The 17,990-nt window shown below is 40.7% G+C and overlaps 1 protein-coding gene across 3 annotated transcripts in view; it reads left to right on the forward strand.

Moving 5' to 3' along the window:
* Positions 1–17,990, forward strand: part of LOC131682556 (E3 ubiquitin-protein ligase TRIM9) — a 280,613-nt gene that overhangs the window by 236,164 nt on the left and 26,459 nt on the right. For 2 of the 3 annotated variants that reach the window (XM_058964125.1, XM_058964126.1), the window contains exons 6-7: positions 10,473–10,505; positions 11,897–12,036. In XM_058964125.1, the coding sequence (XP_058820108.1) occupies positions 10,473–10,505; positions 11,897–12,036 (173 nt within the window). The remainder of the gene's footprint in view (positions 1–10,472; positions 10,506–11,896; positions 12,037–17,990) is intronic. The other variant, XM_058964127.1, reaches the window with a different exon arrangement.

Genomic DNA, 17,990 nt, shown 5'->3' on the forward strand with positions numbered 1-17,990 from the left:
TACGTCAAGTGAGTTTTACTTACGTAAAAAATTTTGCTGGACACGAGTATTGTTTTAGTTTTTCGATATTTTTGTTTTTGAAAAAATACGGACATCAATATGAAACATACGTTTGGGGACATAATGGGTCAACCGTTTGGGGACACACTACTATAAAGTAAATTTGAATTATTTTGACAGGAAAACTGTGCATAATTTCATACGAAAAACGCCAACACGAAATGAAGAGGCCATAAAGACCGCAATTGCGTCTGTTCAAGATGGCGCCAGTATTCGATCAGCCTTTTAACAATTCAAGGTTCCGTTCGAAACATTACGTGCTCGTGTAAAAGGAAAGTGCTCGTTATGAATGAAAGGGCGTGAGTTAACAATACAATAACTTAAGGTGTTGTTGAAGTAGGTAAGCAAAAAAAGAATGGTCGAAAAAGAGAAGGAAAAGGAATCAAAAAAATGCTCCGAAGCGCAAACATGGTCGTCGCACAGCTAAACAACCACGTGAGCCGGAAAGCACAACTTCAATTTCACACTCTGGCGATGACGAGGACATCAAAGAAGTCATTTGCATGTACAAAACCAGATGCAGCTGCTAAAAACGTGTTTTTTAAACATTTCCTTCCGCGGTTTCATGATTTTTCACATCGTTTGCCACTTCATCAATGTTATACCTGAGTGACGTCCATGGATTGCGTTTATTATTTTTGTTGTTGATTTTTAAATAATCTGCAATGTTCACATTCTTCAAAAAAAGTTGAACTGCTGATTTTCTAGATGTGTATATTGTTTTATTTAACCACGAATATAGTGACCTATCGTACCCCCAGATTTCAGATACAAGGTACCTTCACCGTATTAGATTTAGTTTGAAAAATATTTATCTAGGCATAAAATCATTATTGCCAAAACATGGCCAGATGTATAACCTTTCCAACGAGTGCTTGTCCGTCAAAATCAGTGCAAAAATACCATCGCACGAGCTCGCCAAAGAAAACTGACCTACTTGATCCCACTCTACTCTATATTTTAATTTTGAAAATTCTTATTTCATCGTGTTCCGCAGACATTTTTACATAAAAAATACTTCTAATCTCAATACAATTTGACCCAATCCGGAGCTACACCACTTTGAAGGAAAAAACTCGCCTTTTTTCAAACTCCAAAATTGAAGGTAGCGACAATCATTATTAATGTGCCCGGCATGTCAACTTCCTCGAGCACATATTTTGTAATGAAAACATGTATTAAACAACTTTTGTATATGGTTAGTTGAAATACCCTTACGAAAGCCCCGTATGGGAATTTTGAATCACTTTTGATAATTTCTTAACTTCCTGATCAGGAAAAAAGTATATGTCGAGCCATTTTGACACAAAACATGTTGTTTGGTTTCGGCAGTTGTTGAAGAAACCCTGCGCGGGATGTACGTCAAGTTGGTCAGCATCTTCGGATCGCTTCATGTATTTACAAGTTTCGATATTAGCAACGGTTGTGAGTAGTCCAGTTGTACAGCAAAGGTCGGTCAGTGTGCTAGTAATGGCAGCTAAGGAGGAAAAAAACCAACGAACAACACGAAGTCGGAGAAAATCTGGTTATCGTTGTCTAGAGAAATTTCGCCGCCGGTGGTCTCTCCGTCGGAGTGGCTGAAATCTAAATGGCTCACGAAAACGGGCATCAGTATCGCGAGAAATTCCGCAGCCGTGGAACTCTCAGCAACAGCTAACAGATGCATAGGAATGAGTAGCATCAAGAGGGATAAGAAATCTTAAGAAGGTTGTAAGTAGGTGGAATTCATTATGGTCGGCATTCGGCCGGTTTAGATTTAGTCGGTAGAATTACTAGCAGTAATCACTGCAGTAAGAATCCGACACTACAACAAGCCAGCAGGCAGTAGTAATTGTAGAAGGTTCCTCTTCGATAATTAATTTATTGAGCTGAGTCGATTGATACACAAGACTCGGCCCACAGCTTCCCGAAAAGTTTTCAAAGATTGAAGGTTTCTAAATCTTTTTTATAAAAAAACGCAAAAAAAAATCAACGAACCCCGGAGTACTTAGTGTTATAGACCATTCGTTATAAAACATCAAATGCCCGGCCTGCAATGCCTGTAAGCATTTCGCTCCCATTTCACTAAGCCTCATGTTTCCGTGAGCCAGTTTGCTTTCGTTTCTGCAAGGTCCCATTCAGCTCCCAGTTTTTTTGCGATCTACTCTGATAGTCCTCTGCGGTGGACTATTCCTACTCAATAGGCTAACGAGTAGGTGTAGAGGTCGGTTCACTCCCCCATAACTCACCGATGACAATTCACACTCGATATAGTCCTCAGCAGGCCCGTGCTCAGAAAATTCTCAAGGGGAAGGTTTTGATTTTTTTTTACGTTGTAACCCGAGACAGTTGGAGCCGGAGCCTAAATCAATATTTAGCGGATGGCTTCAGCGCCACTCCCGAAGGAGACCATTCGCCTTGTTCGGTTTGCCCAGCTATTGAGACCTCTCCTACGGGCGGGTACCATTTGTTTCTGAGTTCTGGCTCCAGAATGGTCCAACTGGACTCAGGTACCTTGATTACCAGTCTGAAAACATTCGCTAGAAATCAACAACAGTATACAAAGAAGGCCTCAGACCGGTATAATTAATTAGCTCTAACGCTTTTTATCATCACGGGCAAAGATCTACTCAAACACAAGGTCCCCAATCGTGGCCGATTTAGGAAAGGTGGAGTCGAAGGAAAAAGGAGTCAACTCTGCTCGCAAAAAACGGAAACGACCGAAAATCGTGAAACTACCTACACCAGAAAATACCAAAAAATAGTTTACTGCAAAAAAACTGTTTAATCACTTCAACTCATAATTCGCTTATAAAAAAAATATTTATTTCACATTTCGGGTCTCGAACCCAGGCCTTTCAACTTGCTAGCTGATTTCCTCGCAGCGCGCTAACCAACATGGTCACTGCCTATCCTGTCTCTCTCCCTTCCCAAAGCATATCAAAAATCTAACTACCTAACGTGGTGTTCATCCGAAAATGAGTGGCTCAACTTACGGTGCGTGCATATACAGTCGGCGTGTTTGCGTGTAATACAGCGATTTCATCGCTGACCTAGGATTTTTACGGGGTGGGAAAAATATAACCGCCGAACAAAAAACTGATAATCGGGTTTCGAACCCGGGCTTTTCGAGCTTGTCACGAAAACGCTGTCACTTAGCTCACTGAACCGGCATTTGCGGTTTTAAACAAAATTGATCATGCGCATGTCAAAAAAAGGAAATGAGTACTCACACTACCATGGTTTTACGTGGGTCGCTCGAGGATCCTGTCCGCTGGAGATGCTGATCCGGTTGCCACAAACGATTTGCCCGGTCGTTTGCTGGCAGAGTCTGACCTGATGGAGGTCACTGCATTACATGTTTCCCACGTGGGTTGTTCGATAGTCGGTGCCCAGCAGCTGGACGTATGCTGGCAACGAAGCTGCTCCCTATCTAGCGCGAATTTGACGGTCGTCGCTCTTCCGGATGGTTCACCGGGAACTTTGTAGCTAGATGGCGGGGTCAGAAGCGGTTGCTGACGGATGATGATCGGTGTGACGGGATGCTGCAGCTTCAAACCTGCACGAAAAACACGCATCCAACGACAAGTTGGAATTAGGGCACGCACTGCACTGGTCACCATTTGCACCTTACCTTAATTCGGGAATACCGACTCTAAACCACTGCTTCGATATGCGGGAAGCCACTTAACTTGTACGAGTTAGAACTGGGAAGGGAAAACTAATTACTGGCAAAACTGATATAGAGAATCTCACGATTTTTATCTTTTACCTATAAAACCACACCGAGGCGCGAGAAAAAAAACTAAACCACTCCTGCCTCTTCCACGATCCAGAACAAAGTGAAAAATCAGATCTTTGGAGTCCTCAGCTTAAAGCATGAGTCATATCTTCGTGACCGGAACTACGCAATCGTTCACGAAATTACGCAAGTTTCCCCGAAGCCTTTTTTTGTATACGGCTTCAATTTCTTTTGAATATCCCCAGACCTCGATCCTCTACCACCAAATCCCGGGTGCTGCCGAATGGCTTTCAAAACCCAGAGACAAATAGTTTCCCCTCCACTATAGCTTATTCTGCGGTTAAAGGTCGCAGAAAGGGTTATCTCAAAGCGGGGCGACGCCTGCGTCGCGACCACCCGCCAAAAGTAACTCGGCTCCAACCACGGCTGGATCCGGTGGGTGCTCAACCACTCATTACAGTTCATTCGAAGGAACTCCAACCAACCACTCACTCTCATTCACATTTCGGGAGAAATTACAGAAGCTTTTACCCATGCTGAGCGGACCAGTTATTCGAGGGGCCGCTCGATATTATTTACATTCATATCGTAGTACTACAAAGTTTCTTTGAAAAGAAAGGCACAGAAACCCTCAAACTTTGAAGATTTTTAAGAGATCTGGAGGGCCGAGTCTTGTGTACCAATCAACTCAGCTCAACAAATTGAGTAAATGTTATCGAGAAGGAATTATCAACAGACATCGCCGCCTGCTGGCTTGTGGTAAATTCGGATTGGTTCGTAGTGGGCAAGTCTATCGACTAAACCTACACCTCTTGTATCTCGCAATCCTCATTAATCTGGGGCAACCGTCGGGTACTACTTCACTAGGGATTGTGCTATTGCTCTTTTGTTTTGTGTTAATCGTTCATGTGTTTATCCGTAGTTACATTTTCTTGCTTGCAGTCCAACCTTCGCCGTACATCTAACCTGCTCTGACCTGCTGCAAATATCGTCACTTGTTGAGGCACGAACCGATCCGGAGGTGTCGACCACAAATATTTACAATCACCTTCGCAGAGTTTCTTATCCTTCTTGGTGTTACTCGTTCATATTTATCTGCTAGTTGATGCTGAGAGTTCCTCGGCGCCGGTATTTCACCCGATACCGATACTATTTTTTGCGATCCATTTAGCTGTCAGCCACTCCGATGGAATGATAATCGGCGGTAAAATTTCTCCAGACAACGATATTCCGATTTTCTCCAACTTTGTGCTTTCTCCTTAGCTCCCGTTGGTAACCTGCTAACCGATACCTGCTGTATAACAGAACTACTCACAACTGTAGGTTATGTTCAAAGTTGTCGAATCGTGATCTAAACGATCTTCGCAAGGTTTCTTCCTTGATTTCTTCATCGATTTGTTTCTAGAGTAACTGAACTCAAATGACATTTTATGTGTCAAAACGGTCTGCAGTATATTTTTTTCCTGGACAGGAAGTTAATAAATTTCTAAAACTAATTCAAAAGCCTTATGGGAGGTTCCACCACTGGAAACCTGGCGCACGGGCCTGGTTCCCAGTGGTGGAACTAGCCTGCTCACGAGCTTCCTGGTAGTGTGCTTCGGCAAACACGTCCATATCGGAGATCAACGTTTTGCACTCCTCTCGTGTATCTACTTCCCACGTGATTTAAGCTGTGTCCTCTTCTGAATGCTGTACCGGAACGCTTGATGGTCGCTCTTGGTATACTCATCGCACATTCTCCATTTCATACTTCCTGCTAGCCTAGGTCTGCAGCAAGTGACATCGGTGATGGAATAATTGTTGATTGCACCTTCGTGGGGAAGATCTACATTCAACTTTGCTAGAGCGTTATTGATCATTGATGGCCAATCCCGTCAGTTCCGTGTTCTGGAAATATTCGTGAGCCATCCGTGTGTGTTCACCGAGCCCTTCGGCTCCCTTTTGCCAGTTAGCACCGCAACTCCCTTCTCGCACCATTGAGTGCCGTTTACTCATTGAGCACCAGACTTGTTCGCGAACTACTCGGTCTAGTCCCCGACGATGGACCTAGCCTACTCCGACGGAGAATTCCTCGGCGAGAGAAGTTCTCCCGAAACCGAGCCAACCAACCAGATGTCGAGGTCAGTTCGGCGATTCCGGTGGAGCAGGGCGTCCGCTTCGCTGATGCCCCGACGACCTGCGACTGGTGGTATTTCGTCGCGGTCTACTCAGTCTAGTCCCCGGCGGTGGATCTAGCTTACGCCGACGGAGAGTTCCCCGACGAAGGAGGCTTTACTGATACCGATTCTTCTTTTGTTTTAGCACCACAATTTCTTGAGCCCTTTGGCTTCCTCTCGTTCCGTTTCGCTCTACTTTCCCGATGAGCCATTCAGCTCCCGCCCTCACTTGTTCGCGAACTACTCAGTCTAGTCCCCAACAATGGATCTAGCCTATTCTCCTGCAACCGAGCGGTAGATTTCTCCTGATTCCGATGTTCGTTTTTGTGAGCCATTTAGCTCTCCGCGTCGTCCCGATCTACTCGATCTAGTCCCCGGCAGTGGATCTAGCCCACTCAACGGGCCACACAGTAGGTGCTGAGGTCTATCCGGCGATTCCGGTTGGGGCGTAGCTTCCGGTTCACCAGCGCCCCAACGACCCACTGCTAGCTCTGCGACGCGGTATACTCGGTTTAATCCCCGGCGGTGGATCTAGCCTACTCACGAACTACCCGGTAGGATATCGAGGTCGGTTCAGCGATTCCGGTGAAGCTTGACGTCCGGTTCACAGGCGCCCCGACGACCCAACTCGGTGCTACTTCACGTACTACTCAACTGGTTCCCGGCGGTGGACCTAGTCTACACAGTTGGAAAGTTCCCCGGCGGCGGAATTTCTCTCGAGACCCGATTTGCGGCTTCTTGCTGTCAACTTTAAAGCCAACGACCGCAGCGTTGGGTCGGAGTAGAGCTTTTTTGTCAACTTTACTCATGATGACAAGAATAATCCGATGTTTCCTTTGTTCTCGAGACAATGCACACTAGATCGAGAGGCCTGTTGTTTATTTGGCTCGAATGTACGTCTGAATGCGGCAGAAGTAGAAAGTAGACTCTAATATATGCATTTGAAAGCTTTTAATGAATATAAACAACGTTAACATTCTCGTGTTCATGATTGAGAAAGGCATAATTGCACCGCCAGGTGGATTAAAACAGGTTTTTTATTAAATGTTTTAAAGAATCTGTGGGTTAGCTCGATGGATTATCCATCGTAGGATACGATTGCTCAAGGAGGGTCATTTAGTAGAAAACTGCTTCTAAAGTGTTTACATTGTTGAAACATTTTAATATCGGTTCAAAAATATCAATTCTACCTGTCCAATACTAAGTTGTATCTCTGGTTTAAATGTTGGGTCACTTGCACCTTTTGATTTCTCATATCGAAATTCTTGCTAGTTTATAAGATTTTCGAGGCCAGGAGCCACTTACTTCGGTTTTGTAACAGCACGAGTTATTATATTAGAACCCCATGAAGAGACACCCTCAGTCCTTTACGAGGAATCTTAGGAGATGAAATGATTTTCCTCTTTCAAAAATTTATAGACGCATTAGAAAATGTTCCTTCAATGGGATTGAACGCTGGATGTGTCGAGAGATCATACAAAGCCTCACCACAGTCGGAAGACTTTTCAGCATCTCCGTTGCAAGAATCATGTGCACGATAAAGGGTATTCCACATAAAATTATGCATAACGGAAAAAACGCTGTGGAAAATTACCTAGTGGATCGATCTTTTTCAAACATTCAGACAATAAAATATAACCGATTAGTAAGCTTTTGGCATATTCAGTTCATTTAACTTCCATACCATAACCGTACACTCGCACCTTACGCTTAACTCCACTCATTACGTTCTGCCCAACATCAACCTGTAGCTTTTTCTGTGCGAAAACCCACTTTTTCTTCATTACACGATTCCGAGTTGTTTTCCGATGTCCCGATGAAAAGGGTTGAGGATTTTCCAGGTGCTTGCGCAAAATCAATTCAAGACGTTGCTTTTCGTGTGACGCCGGGTTATTTATTATAGCGTTTTTTCCGTGATGCAATTTGATGTGGGATGCCATTTACTCACCACATTTTCTAAACCATTCCTTGTTTCTACGATGGGTAGCCGCATGACCCAATTTTTTGAAACGACGGCAAGTTCGTACCCTGCGGTACAAAAATGTGAACAAGTAGAAGAGCACAGTTCAAAAGGTCGAAGTTTGGAAGTGCAGATGCGACGAAAGGCTCGTAGTGAGGTTGATGTAAAATAAGTTGTTTTCTTATACCCTTCGATTTTCGCTGAACGCAGTTGATTGCAATCCATAATTTTCACTAACTGTTCAAAAAAAAGGTTCTTGAAGGAGCCAACCTCATACATTTTCGCAATTAAGGTCCATGTCGGAGACTGCACCATCAATCTCTACTTCCCGGACGGGCATGTATACAAGATACTTTTTCGTGAAATTCTCGCTGCGAGCAATCCACATTAACCTGTTCAAGATCGCTCACAGATACCCTATGTTCATCTGGTCGGACCATGGCAATATCGGTCACGGCCAAGTATTGTTTAGCCAGATCTCGTAATGTATTGCTCATGTTAAATGGCTTATCCGGAAGTAGACCGTTTAGGGACCGGTTGTATTAGATGAATATAATTTTTATCCAAACGGAGACTTTCGGCATTATTTTTTCCATAGAGACTGATGGGATGGCGGTCATCGGATATGCCTTCCTATTAGCAAACACTACTATGCGATATTCACTTCCCGCGGAAAGAAGGTTTTATCGGAGGGAACCGGAAATTTATGCAACGAAATTTAAAAGAAGGTAGAAATTTGTACTTAGCTGAGAAACATTTGTAGTATAATCAACAAATACATTTTCGCTGAGCCGTTAGTCATATAGCCCATTAACAAAGGGTGTGCCCAAGTAGCCACCAACTATTATCCAGGAAGATTTTCACTTAAACAGGCGATGTTTGACTTTTATCACATCGTGAACAGTCGAACCAGAGCAAAACAAAAATGTAATCTTTTCGATCGCGATCTTACTCGGTTATGACAATTCCATTCGTACAAATGCATTGCGAGTGATTTTGTGTGTTTGCAATGCAAGCGTGTATGGTGCGAAAATGTCGCAATTTTTTAGAAATACGTAGACTTCCACCACCCCCATCAAATCTTATCTTACTACCCACCCGATCAAAAAGTGTTACACCGGCAGGCCCTGATTAGCTCAAACAATGTATAATTTAATAAAAAGTACTTTCTAAAACTACCATAATAGTGCGTCGCTGTTGTGCTATCTTATGACAAGCGCCATTTTGCACATTTCGAGAAAAACGATTTTTAAAGTTTAAGATTGAATTTCTTGAAACCTATAAATGGTACAAACAATTCAAAAAAGACAATTAATGCTTCTATCTATTCTGTATTAATCTCTCAAATATTACGAAGATCGGTTGTCTATGTTGCGAGTTTTTACTATAAATGTAAACAAAAGTCGCACTCACCAGTGTCATAAGCGTGTATTGATGACAAAATTTGTATGGCGTGTCATAATCGTGCATGGAAAATTTTCCATAGAAAAAAATCATCAATTATTAACTTTTATTCATATCTTTGGCTTCATTTGGTATATAAACAACCAGTGAGATGCATTTTGAAGGAAATGAGTCAGGGAATGTAGAAGAGATAGTTATTTTTTATTACAGTGTTGCCAAATATGCTATATTTCCAGTTGAAAACTGAAACTGTATTTTTCTCACAATTTGCGTATTTTTCTTTTGAAAATGATTATGCCATTGTGTTTCACAGATAGTTTTACTCATAAAAACACCTTATACATCAAGATAACTTGAGCCAATCCCCAGACACAGTCATTTGAAGCAAAAAATTAAAAATTTCTCAGCACGTTTCTCGCTATATCTCAGTAACCAAGCAGAATGTCAAAATTCTGAAAACGCCACTTTGTAGAGATTTTTTTGACAAGTAATGTGGCATATCTAACTCAGTTTACCCCAAAATGGCGTTTGTCATAAGATAGCACAACAGCGACGAGTGTCCAATATTGAGAAGCAAAATTATATGAAAGGTATTCTTGTTTTGTGATTCGTTATATTCGTAGTTGAGTCGCGAAGATCAACAGATGTGTAACGCGATTGAAATTTTATTTTCAGATGCTAACACAATCTTCTTGCCTTTTCATTTCTCGCAGTCTTTTGGACAGTGAGTAAGTTTCATTAGAACCTTTTTTGTTTGTCCTGACTGGACAGTATTTTTTTTGCTAATTATGCTTTATTTAAATTACAGTGCCCTTCGGCACTAGGAACTCGATGGCTTGGTAAAAGGCTACATACAAAAAGAAAACGGAGCAAATTAATTAGCTTGGTGTCTGTCGCATGAAGTATGTGTACAACAATAACATTATCTATGCTGCCAGCGATACTACTTATAACAACATCAACTCTTGAATGTTAATCAACCAGACAGGGCTCGATAGCTCGTCTCGTCAGTATCACGTAGAGCAGACTAGCACTGACTGGCGTCTACTTATTCTAGTGCTACAGTCAATAGCACTCCGTTTCTATCAGTAATACTCACGATTTAGATATACCTACCGTGGATACATTCGATTTTGCACATAAATAAAATTGCAATTATTTTTCCATGCAGCTGCTAAGGAAGGAGAAGAACGGCTGCCAGCAGGTGAGAAACGATGACAAGATAATGCCAACGAATAAAATTGCGAATAACACGTTCGTAGATCGATATTTTCTGTTGCACACCGGTGTTTATTTATATGTCGTTTTCTTTCTTTCCCCTCTTATGTTGCCTCTCAAGCATCTCCCGTACAATTCGGTAGCGAGACTTGTTTCCTTCGAGAACGATGATTTATTTTGCTATTTTTTCACTCGATACGATACAGTCGCTTCTGTTGCCCTATTCGTACCATCATTTCGCATCAAGGGATCATGCGTCTCCTTCATTCACCACTACATTCGCATTCGCACATGTTTGGTTCAAACACGGGCCACCAAACGAGGTGGAAAATGAGCTCCAATTGGGAGCAGATTATGCTTCAAGTGGTGCTTATCCGGCGCCGTTGAGATGATTTTCCGGAAATGCTACAGATAGCGACAGATAGGGACTAACCTAAATTTGATCAGCCACTCAAGCACCATAACTTCGAGGCGTTAAATTGTTTTCTCAAGCTGGCACAGCAGGCAAAGTTTGTGAGCGAGGACACGCTAGTGAGACAGCACACTGCTGTGTCTCAATTTCAGCAGTTTGGAAACAGTTTTTTGTGAAGGAGACGATAAAGTTTCACGCGTCACTGGAAAATGATATATGTATATACATTTCCATTCCCAAAAACGCGACAAGACTTAGGAAAATATATTTTCTTTCCCCATGATTCTTATGGTCGTTCCAATCAATCCCTCCGCTTCCACAGAAACGGACTATCGTGAGTAACGAATTGTGAGTGGCTATGTACTTTCCAAATTCGTATTACTGATATTACAAATAATAAAAGTCGATATGATCATTAATCATGCTTGTGGGATTAATAAACTGCAAATATTTTCAAATATACCTGCACTATAATATTTTATTTGCATTACCGTTACTCAATTGTAGCTATTTTAAGTGTGGTTTCTGTGAGTTGACATTTACTTTTACGCTGAATATTATAAGTTATGGGGATAAATCTTTTGCATAGTAGCGGAAGTTTAGTACAAACTATTGTGCGTTGATACATCCTTTGCATAGTACTTGACCAATCGCATAGGATCCGCTGGAAACGAACATGGCAAACAGTATCTGTTCAAAGTTGGTGATTTATTAAACGTTGATCACTTTAATTTTTTATTGCCTATTATAAAAGTGAACTTTTTTTACTGACATTATGCGTCCAGTGCCAAAAGCAGCGCTATTATTAATTCAAATTATTCATTTTTACTTTCCCGGCTACCGGATTTTCGTTTACTTCCACATCGTCGAATGTTTTTATCCCCGTGGTGTACTGGAAATGGATGCCGTTGCCAACTGGAACTAATCCATCGAATATCATCGCCTCGCCTGGACTCTCTCTACAGTTCCCCTGGCACCAATCATCATTCCAGAAGATTGTTCCGCAGAAAACAACTCGGTAACTGTTGCGTGGCAGCCACCTAACCACTCGTTCGTGCAGGGTTACGTCCTGGAGCTAGACAACGGAAGCGGTGGCGAGTTCAGGGTAAGTACATCTTCACTTCACTTACTGATAGTGCATAACTAGGTGTTCCCTATACGCGAGAATTAGATGTCTGGCTGATGTAGTCCGGTGGCATCCAATGTTTTCAGTTCGTTTAAGGCTTTAATTACCGTTACATATTTGAACATGAGAATGCAGCTTTGGATTCATCCAGAGATTCCCAATTGATTGTCAATTTTGTTTTACATTGCAAACACTGTTATCTACGTATGATTCGCACATTTTCATCTATAATCTGAAAGGAATGTTTAATTAGATTTCTGCTTTCAGACTTAGTCGCATGATGATATTTATAATACTTCGATAAATTTCTATATACACAACACTACGTTGCACAGAGGAGTAACTGAGGTCGAATCCTGGCCAAAATTATTTAGTGCTGCTATTCCTGTTATTATGCGTTAATATAAACAAAAAATAGACAATAACTAGTTTTTGGAACGATTTGGCATCTATCCACCTATCAGTGCAGAGGTCAATTTTCTATATCCTATATCGAATACTAGTTATCTCGAGGAGCTCTTTGTCAATACATTTGTTTTTCTAGTTGCATAAATAAATGATCAGCGGAAAAGGAAGAGGGAAAGGGACGTCTGTGCACGTATTCGTAAAGATACATTTTTACAAACATACTATTTGGCCCTACAGCATTTCGGTGTTCCCCAAATTAGTAAAAATTTCAAAATTTTCAAATCGCTTGGAATTTGTGGATCGGAGAAGTCCGGAAGAGTTTTTATGTTTTTTGGATAGCTGGAATTTTCTTTTGTGATACTGCTTCAGCATCTTTGCCGGATCTAGCCGTTTAATATAACTTTTTTATCATTCTAGTTTGGAATAAAATGTTGAAAAAACATGTTTTTTAGAGTTACACAGCAACACCACTTTTTTCAGTTAGTTTTAGGCTGAAGTTATACAAATGGTTGTGTTCAACTACTTTTGTAATAATATTGTCTTATTTAATACAGTCATCATCACTAGAAAGCGATATTGCTGGATATATAATGAAAATATATTCATAATTTTGCCACGTTATATAGTATGCTTCTATGTATGTAAAAAATATATAACGAAACAAAAAATCGAAAAAAAATATTTTGGTTATTGACCAGGAATTTGTTCTAGTTACTCCTCTGTGCGTTGACTCAATAAGTTGATAAGTTGAAAAAACATTCGATTGCGCATCCAACGATTCTTCAATCATGAAAATCAGTCGAAGTTATTCAATTTATCTTCAAATTAAGAATTTTCTCAGATGCACTCTTAACGAGTTCATGTTGTACTGTGACTATAGTCAGCATTGTGCCGTAGCGAATATCTCGGTGGTGTGTAAGAACTTATTCGGAAAACGGCGATGGTTAGCTATCACCGTCCGTGTCCCTTATCACTTATTTATATAAGGTGATTCATCAATAGTGTTATCCTTAAAAATGATTACCTTGGTTATGCAACATTTTTTTCTTATTCCGTTATAAAACGGTGGTAGTTAACAATTTATTCTTTTTAGAATCTTAGAATAGGTATTGTAAGAGAACACGCGTCCGCCAGTTGATTGACCAATCGAGCAGACATTTTTTTGGACTGAGCAGCAAGTTTTCTACTCAACAATAATTAGAATAGCACAAATCAATCTCCAGCATAAAGCACAGCAACTACGAAACCATCTCGACTTCCGCAGGTAGGCAGAGCTTCCAGAGGATTCGATCAAGAACCGTACTTTCATAAAGGAAACTTCTATATTGGAAAATTACTTAACACTGGGGTGGCATTGCGCATCTCGAACCGAAAGGTTTATTGTATGCAAGCTTGTATGAAAAAGTCGATTCGAAATGGTTCCATAATGTCGCCCCTGCTTTCATTGCTTACAACAAAACAGGCGTGACTAATCCAAGTGAAATGCCTTGTGCTTACATTCTTGCAAATAAGGATGCGAGTCTCATAACGGATACATTGTTCAGTATGTCTACCGCAAACCATATCATACCGAGTCATCTCTTTCTGATGATTTTAAAAGCGTTGTATCATATTGTAATAGAAATGGGCTTCCGCTCATTATCGGCAGTGATGCAAATGCTCATCACATCATTTGGGGTAGCTAAGACATCAATATGAGGGGCTCTGAACTGATGGAGTGCATAAGTAGTACAAATCTCCATATTCTGATTATGGGAAACCGACCGAGGTCTAGGAGAGATGAGGTGTTAGACAAAACGCTTTGTTCTGAGAAAATTTCGCATCAGCTGGGAAATTGGCAGGTTCCAAATGAAACCAAACCGTCTCTATCCGATCATAAATATATGTTTTTCGATCATTTTGATGTCACCTTCAATGTGATAACATATCGTAGTTCTACATCTAAAACTTGGACCTCTTTTGGAAAACTTGGGGGCTAAATTTAATGGATATATTCCAACTATTAGTCAACTAGACGACTTGGATGACGTCGTGGTTACAATAAACATTCTGGTGATTCGTACTCGTGGGACTTGACAGCTTCGCTTCATTCAAATCTCCAGGAAAAAATGGCATCGCTCCCGTGCTGCTGCATGAGGGATTTGTTATTTTCTAACATCGGTCATCGGGTATCTGCATGTATCTCGGGTTGGATAAACGCAATGCTTAGTAGCCGCATTCTTTGCTCGTAACTGAGACAGGCAAAGATAAGGAAATTGAGTATTTTCGGGTGTCCTCAGGGTGGCGTTCTATCACATTTACTTTGGAACCTGGCTGCCGACGGTTTGTTGAGGAAACTCAATGAGCTTGGATTTCCAAACTACGGGTATGGTGATGATTATCACCTACTACATCGGAACAACCTTTGACTTAAGCATTGAGAACTGTCGAACAATTGTGTCGACAAGTTAAATGATCAGTTAATCCACACAAAACTTCAATGATTTTTTTCAATAAGAAGCCAATAACAACCGGGGTTCTTCCCTTGCAGTTCTTTGATTCTGAGCTACTGTGCGCAGATCAAGTCAAGTACGTTGGAGTTATATTGGATTCCAAACTTAATTGGTCTGCCCACATTGAGTTCAAAGTGAAGAATGCTTTCATGACCTTCGAGCAGTGGAGATGAATTCAAACCTAAATACATCTATGGGATTTACACGACAATTGTACGTCCGATATTGTCACATGGATGCCTTGCGTGGTGGCAGATGAGAGAGGTGATGATGGTCCAGTCCAGGGCCGGTGGAAAGCGTGGGTAGTATGGGTAGTGCTACCCACTCTAAAATAACCGAGTGGGTAACTACCCACTCAAAATTTTGAACCATTTCAAAAAATTTAGATGTGTAAACCAAGTATCTCGCACTACACACATTTGAAAACATCGATGTACCACAATTCCATTTGCATAAACGAACATGATTTAATGTGAATGTAAAGTAAGCGTGTGTATTGTGAAAAGGGAAAAAAATCCTTACTAATAGACCCCACACCCTATGCTTTCTACCCACTCGGGCATAAAGTGTTTCGCCGCCCCTGGTCCAGTCAAAGCCAAACCATCTGCAAAAAATGGTGCTCATGGCGTTGAGCTACACATACCATCAAACAAAAAGCACTACCATATGTACACAGACTGCACGAATGGTTACATGGCGTGCAGGTATTCTTTCTCCCAGCAATGTTACACTCAAAAGTAGTTTTCCTTACAGGACATTCCATGTGAAGATTCCTACTAGAGAGAAGTGATTGTCTGGCTATATCGAGAAACAACAACACACGCAAGTGGCCTGTTACACTGGTACTGGTATCTACAGCCGTGAAATGAGATTGAGGCAGTCTCAGTCTCTAGGTAGATACTGTACTGTATTTCAAGCAGAAACTTTCGCCATTATGTGCGGGGTACAGTCGGCTCTTCAAAAGAGCTTGTCCGGCAAGGTTAGAAGCTTCTGCTCCAATAGTCAGGCTACAATCAAGGCCCTTATATCAGACAAATCACGGTCTAAGCTAGTGATCGCGTGCCAAACAAATCGAAGAACTAAGCATTTCTAACACTATCTACTTTATCGCGATTTTTCTATCAGACGGGCGGGATTTATGTTCATGATTTCAGGATCCTTTTCGCGATTACTGATACTTTAATCACGAGTAAGGTGATTTATGTTCATGATTTCAGAAACTTTGTCATGATTTTCGTAATTTCTGTTCACGTTGTCGTGATATTCGACCCACGAGTAAAGATTTATATTTATTTAAGTTTTTGATTTCTGGATCTTAGTTACGAATTTTGACATTTATGTCATGAGTTGTGTTATTTATGTTCGAGATTTCAGTCACGATTTCGAAGTTGTGTTCACGTTATCGTGATATATTATTCTAGAGCATACTTTCGAGTTTGATACGTGGAGTAGTGTGACTCATGTTCATGATACAACAGTTTTATTCTGTTAACTACATCACGAACACGATTTGTAGTGATCTTCGTAGTTTTCGTTTTTTGCCAAGACATCGCCCTGAACCGGGTGTACCCCATTAGGCATAGGCATACGGACGTTTGGCAAACGTACATTAGGCATAAAAACGTTAGGCATAATGCACGTTAGACATAATATACTTTAGGCATAATGGACGTTAGGTACAATGGACGATTGGCATAATGGACGATTGGCATAATGGACGTTAGGTATAAATTACCATCTTGAAGTATCACTTCAAAGAAATAACAGCTTGGCAGTGATGACCCCGAATGGTAAAAGTGTAAATGATTGAACTTTGTAGATGTTGTAGAATTACTCTGGAAAGTGATCAAACTCGATCAACATTTTATACTGCCATAAATACTAGAAGAAATGTTTACTAAAATAAAAGAAGCAGCCGGATACTTGGGATATGGAAACTCAGCTTGCGTTAATTTCTCTACTTACAACCGATACATTTCACATGACTAAAGTAGCCTCAAAACTCTTGTTTAACATCGGTCTCATTTGTATTAGGGTATGAAAAACGCACATTAACTTAGATTAGTGTACATTTATGGTGTAATTGTTGAAAAAGAAAATATGTTTCTCTTACAGAACAGCTCATGAAAGAAAGAATTATGCATTTTATTATTCATTCAACGAATATACGAATATTGCTGCTTCAATATTGATTATCTTCCATATTTTTAAGTTCAATGATTATATTCTTGAGGCCATCAAAAATAGAACAACGGAAACTGTTTCATACGAGGAAGAGCTTATTCGTGTACTGCGACGAGTTACTGAAACGAAAAAGTCATCGTCACAAACGTAAAATCTGTAGCCCAGTGTTTTTCAACCGGAGGTGAATTAGTCCCCAGGGGTACGACAGATTGTGAATTATGCCGGGTAAAGTTCAACTTGTTATTCTAATATTTCCATCGAATTATTGACTCCATAATATAGAGACAATATTTCGGTGGAAATACAGCGACGATCCGATTTTATCGGCACCCGATTTTATCAGCCTCCGATTTTAGCTACCCCCAATTTTATCAGCTTCATATGAAAATTGATAGTTGGTAGTTTGATGGGCACTAGCAGACGAACCAAATTGAATTCGAGCAAATCCATTCTTGAGAACATTTTTCTTATCTTAGAGATCCGAAATATGCAAAAAAAATTTTATTTTTTTTTAAATTTTGCACTGTCAGACCCCCTTAAGGGGAGTTTAAGCTAAATAATTAGGAAAGGTTATGAGGCTATATCTAGGGACTCAAGAAGAATATTTTAAGAGCTTCGGTTTCTTAAAAAGAAAGAAAAATATATGTCCCGATTTTATCAATGCCCCGGTTTTATCAGCTTAAAATTCACCAAGGGGCTGATAAAAACGAATCTTAACTATATTAGGATAACAAGTCAAAATTTACCTGGCATAATTCACCATCTGCTGTACCCTTGGGGTGAATTCATCTCCGGTTGAGATAACGCTGTTGTAACCTAATGCTTATGCTGTACACAACACTGCAGGTT

Source organism: Topomyia yanbarensis, chromosome 2 (genome assembly GCF_030247195.1).
Source record: "Topomyia yanbarensis strain Yona2022 chromosome 2, ASM3024719v1, whole genome shotgun sequence".
Lineage (NCBI taxonomy): Eukaryota > Metazoa > Arthropoda > Insecta > Diptera > Culicidae > Topomyia > Topomyia yanbarensis.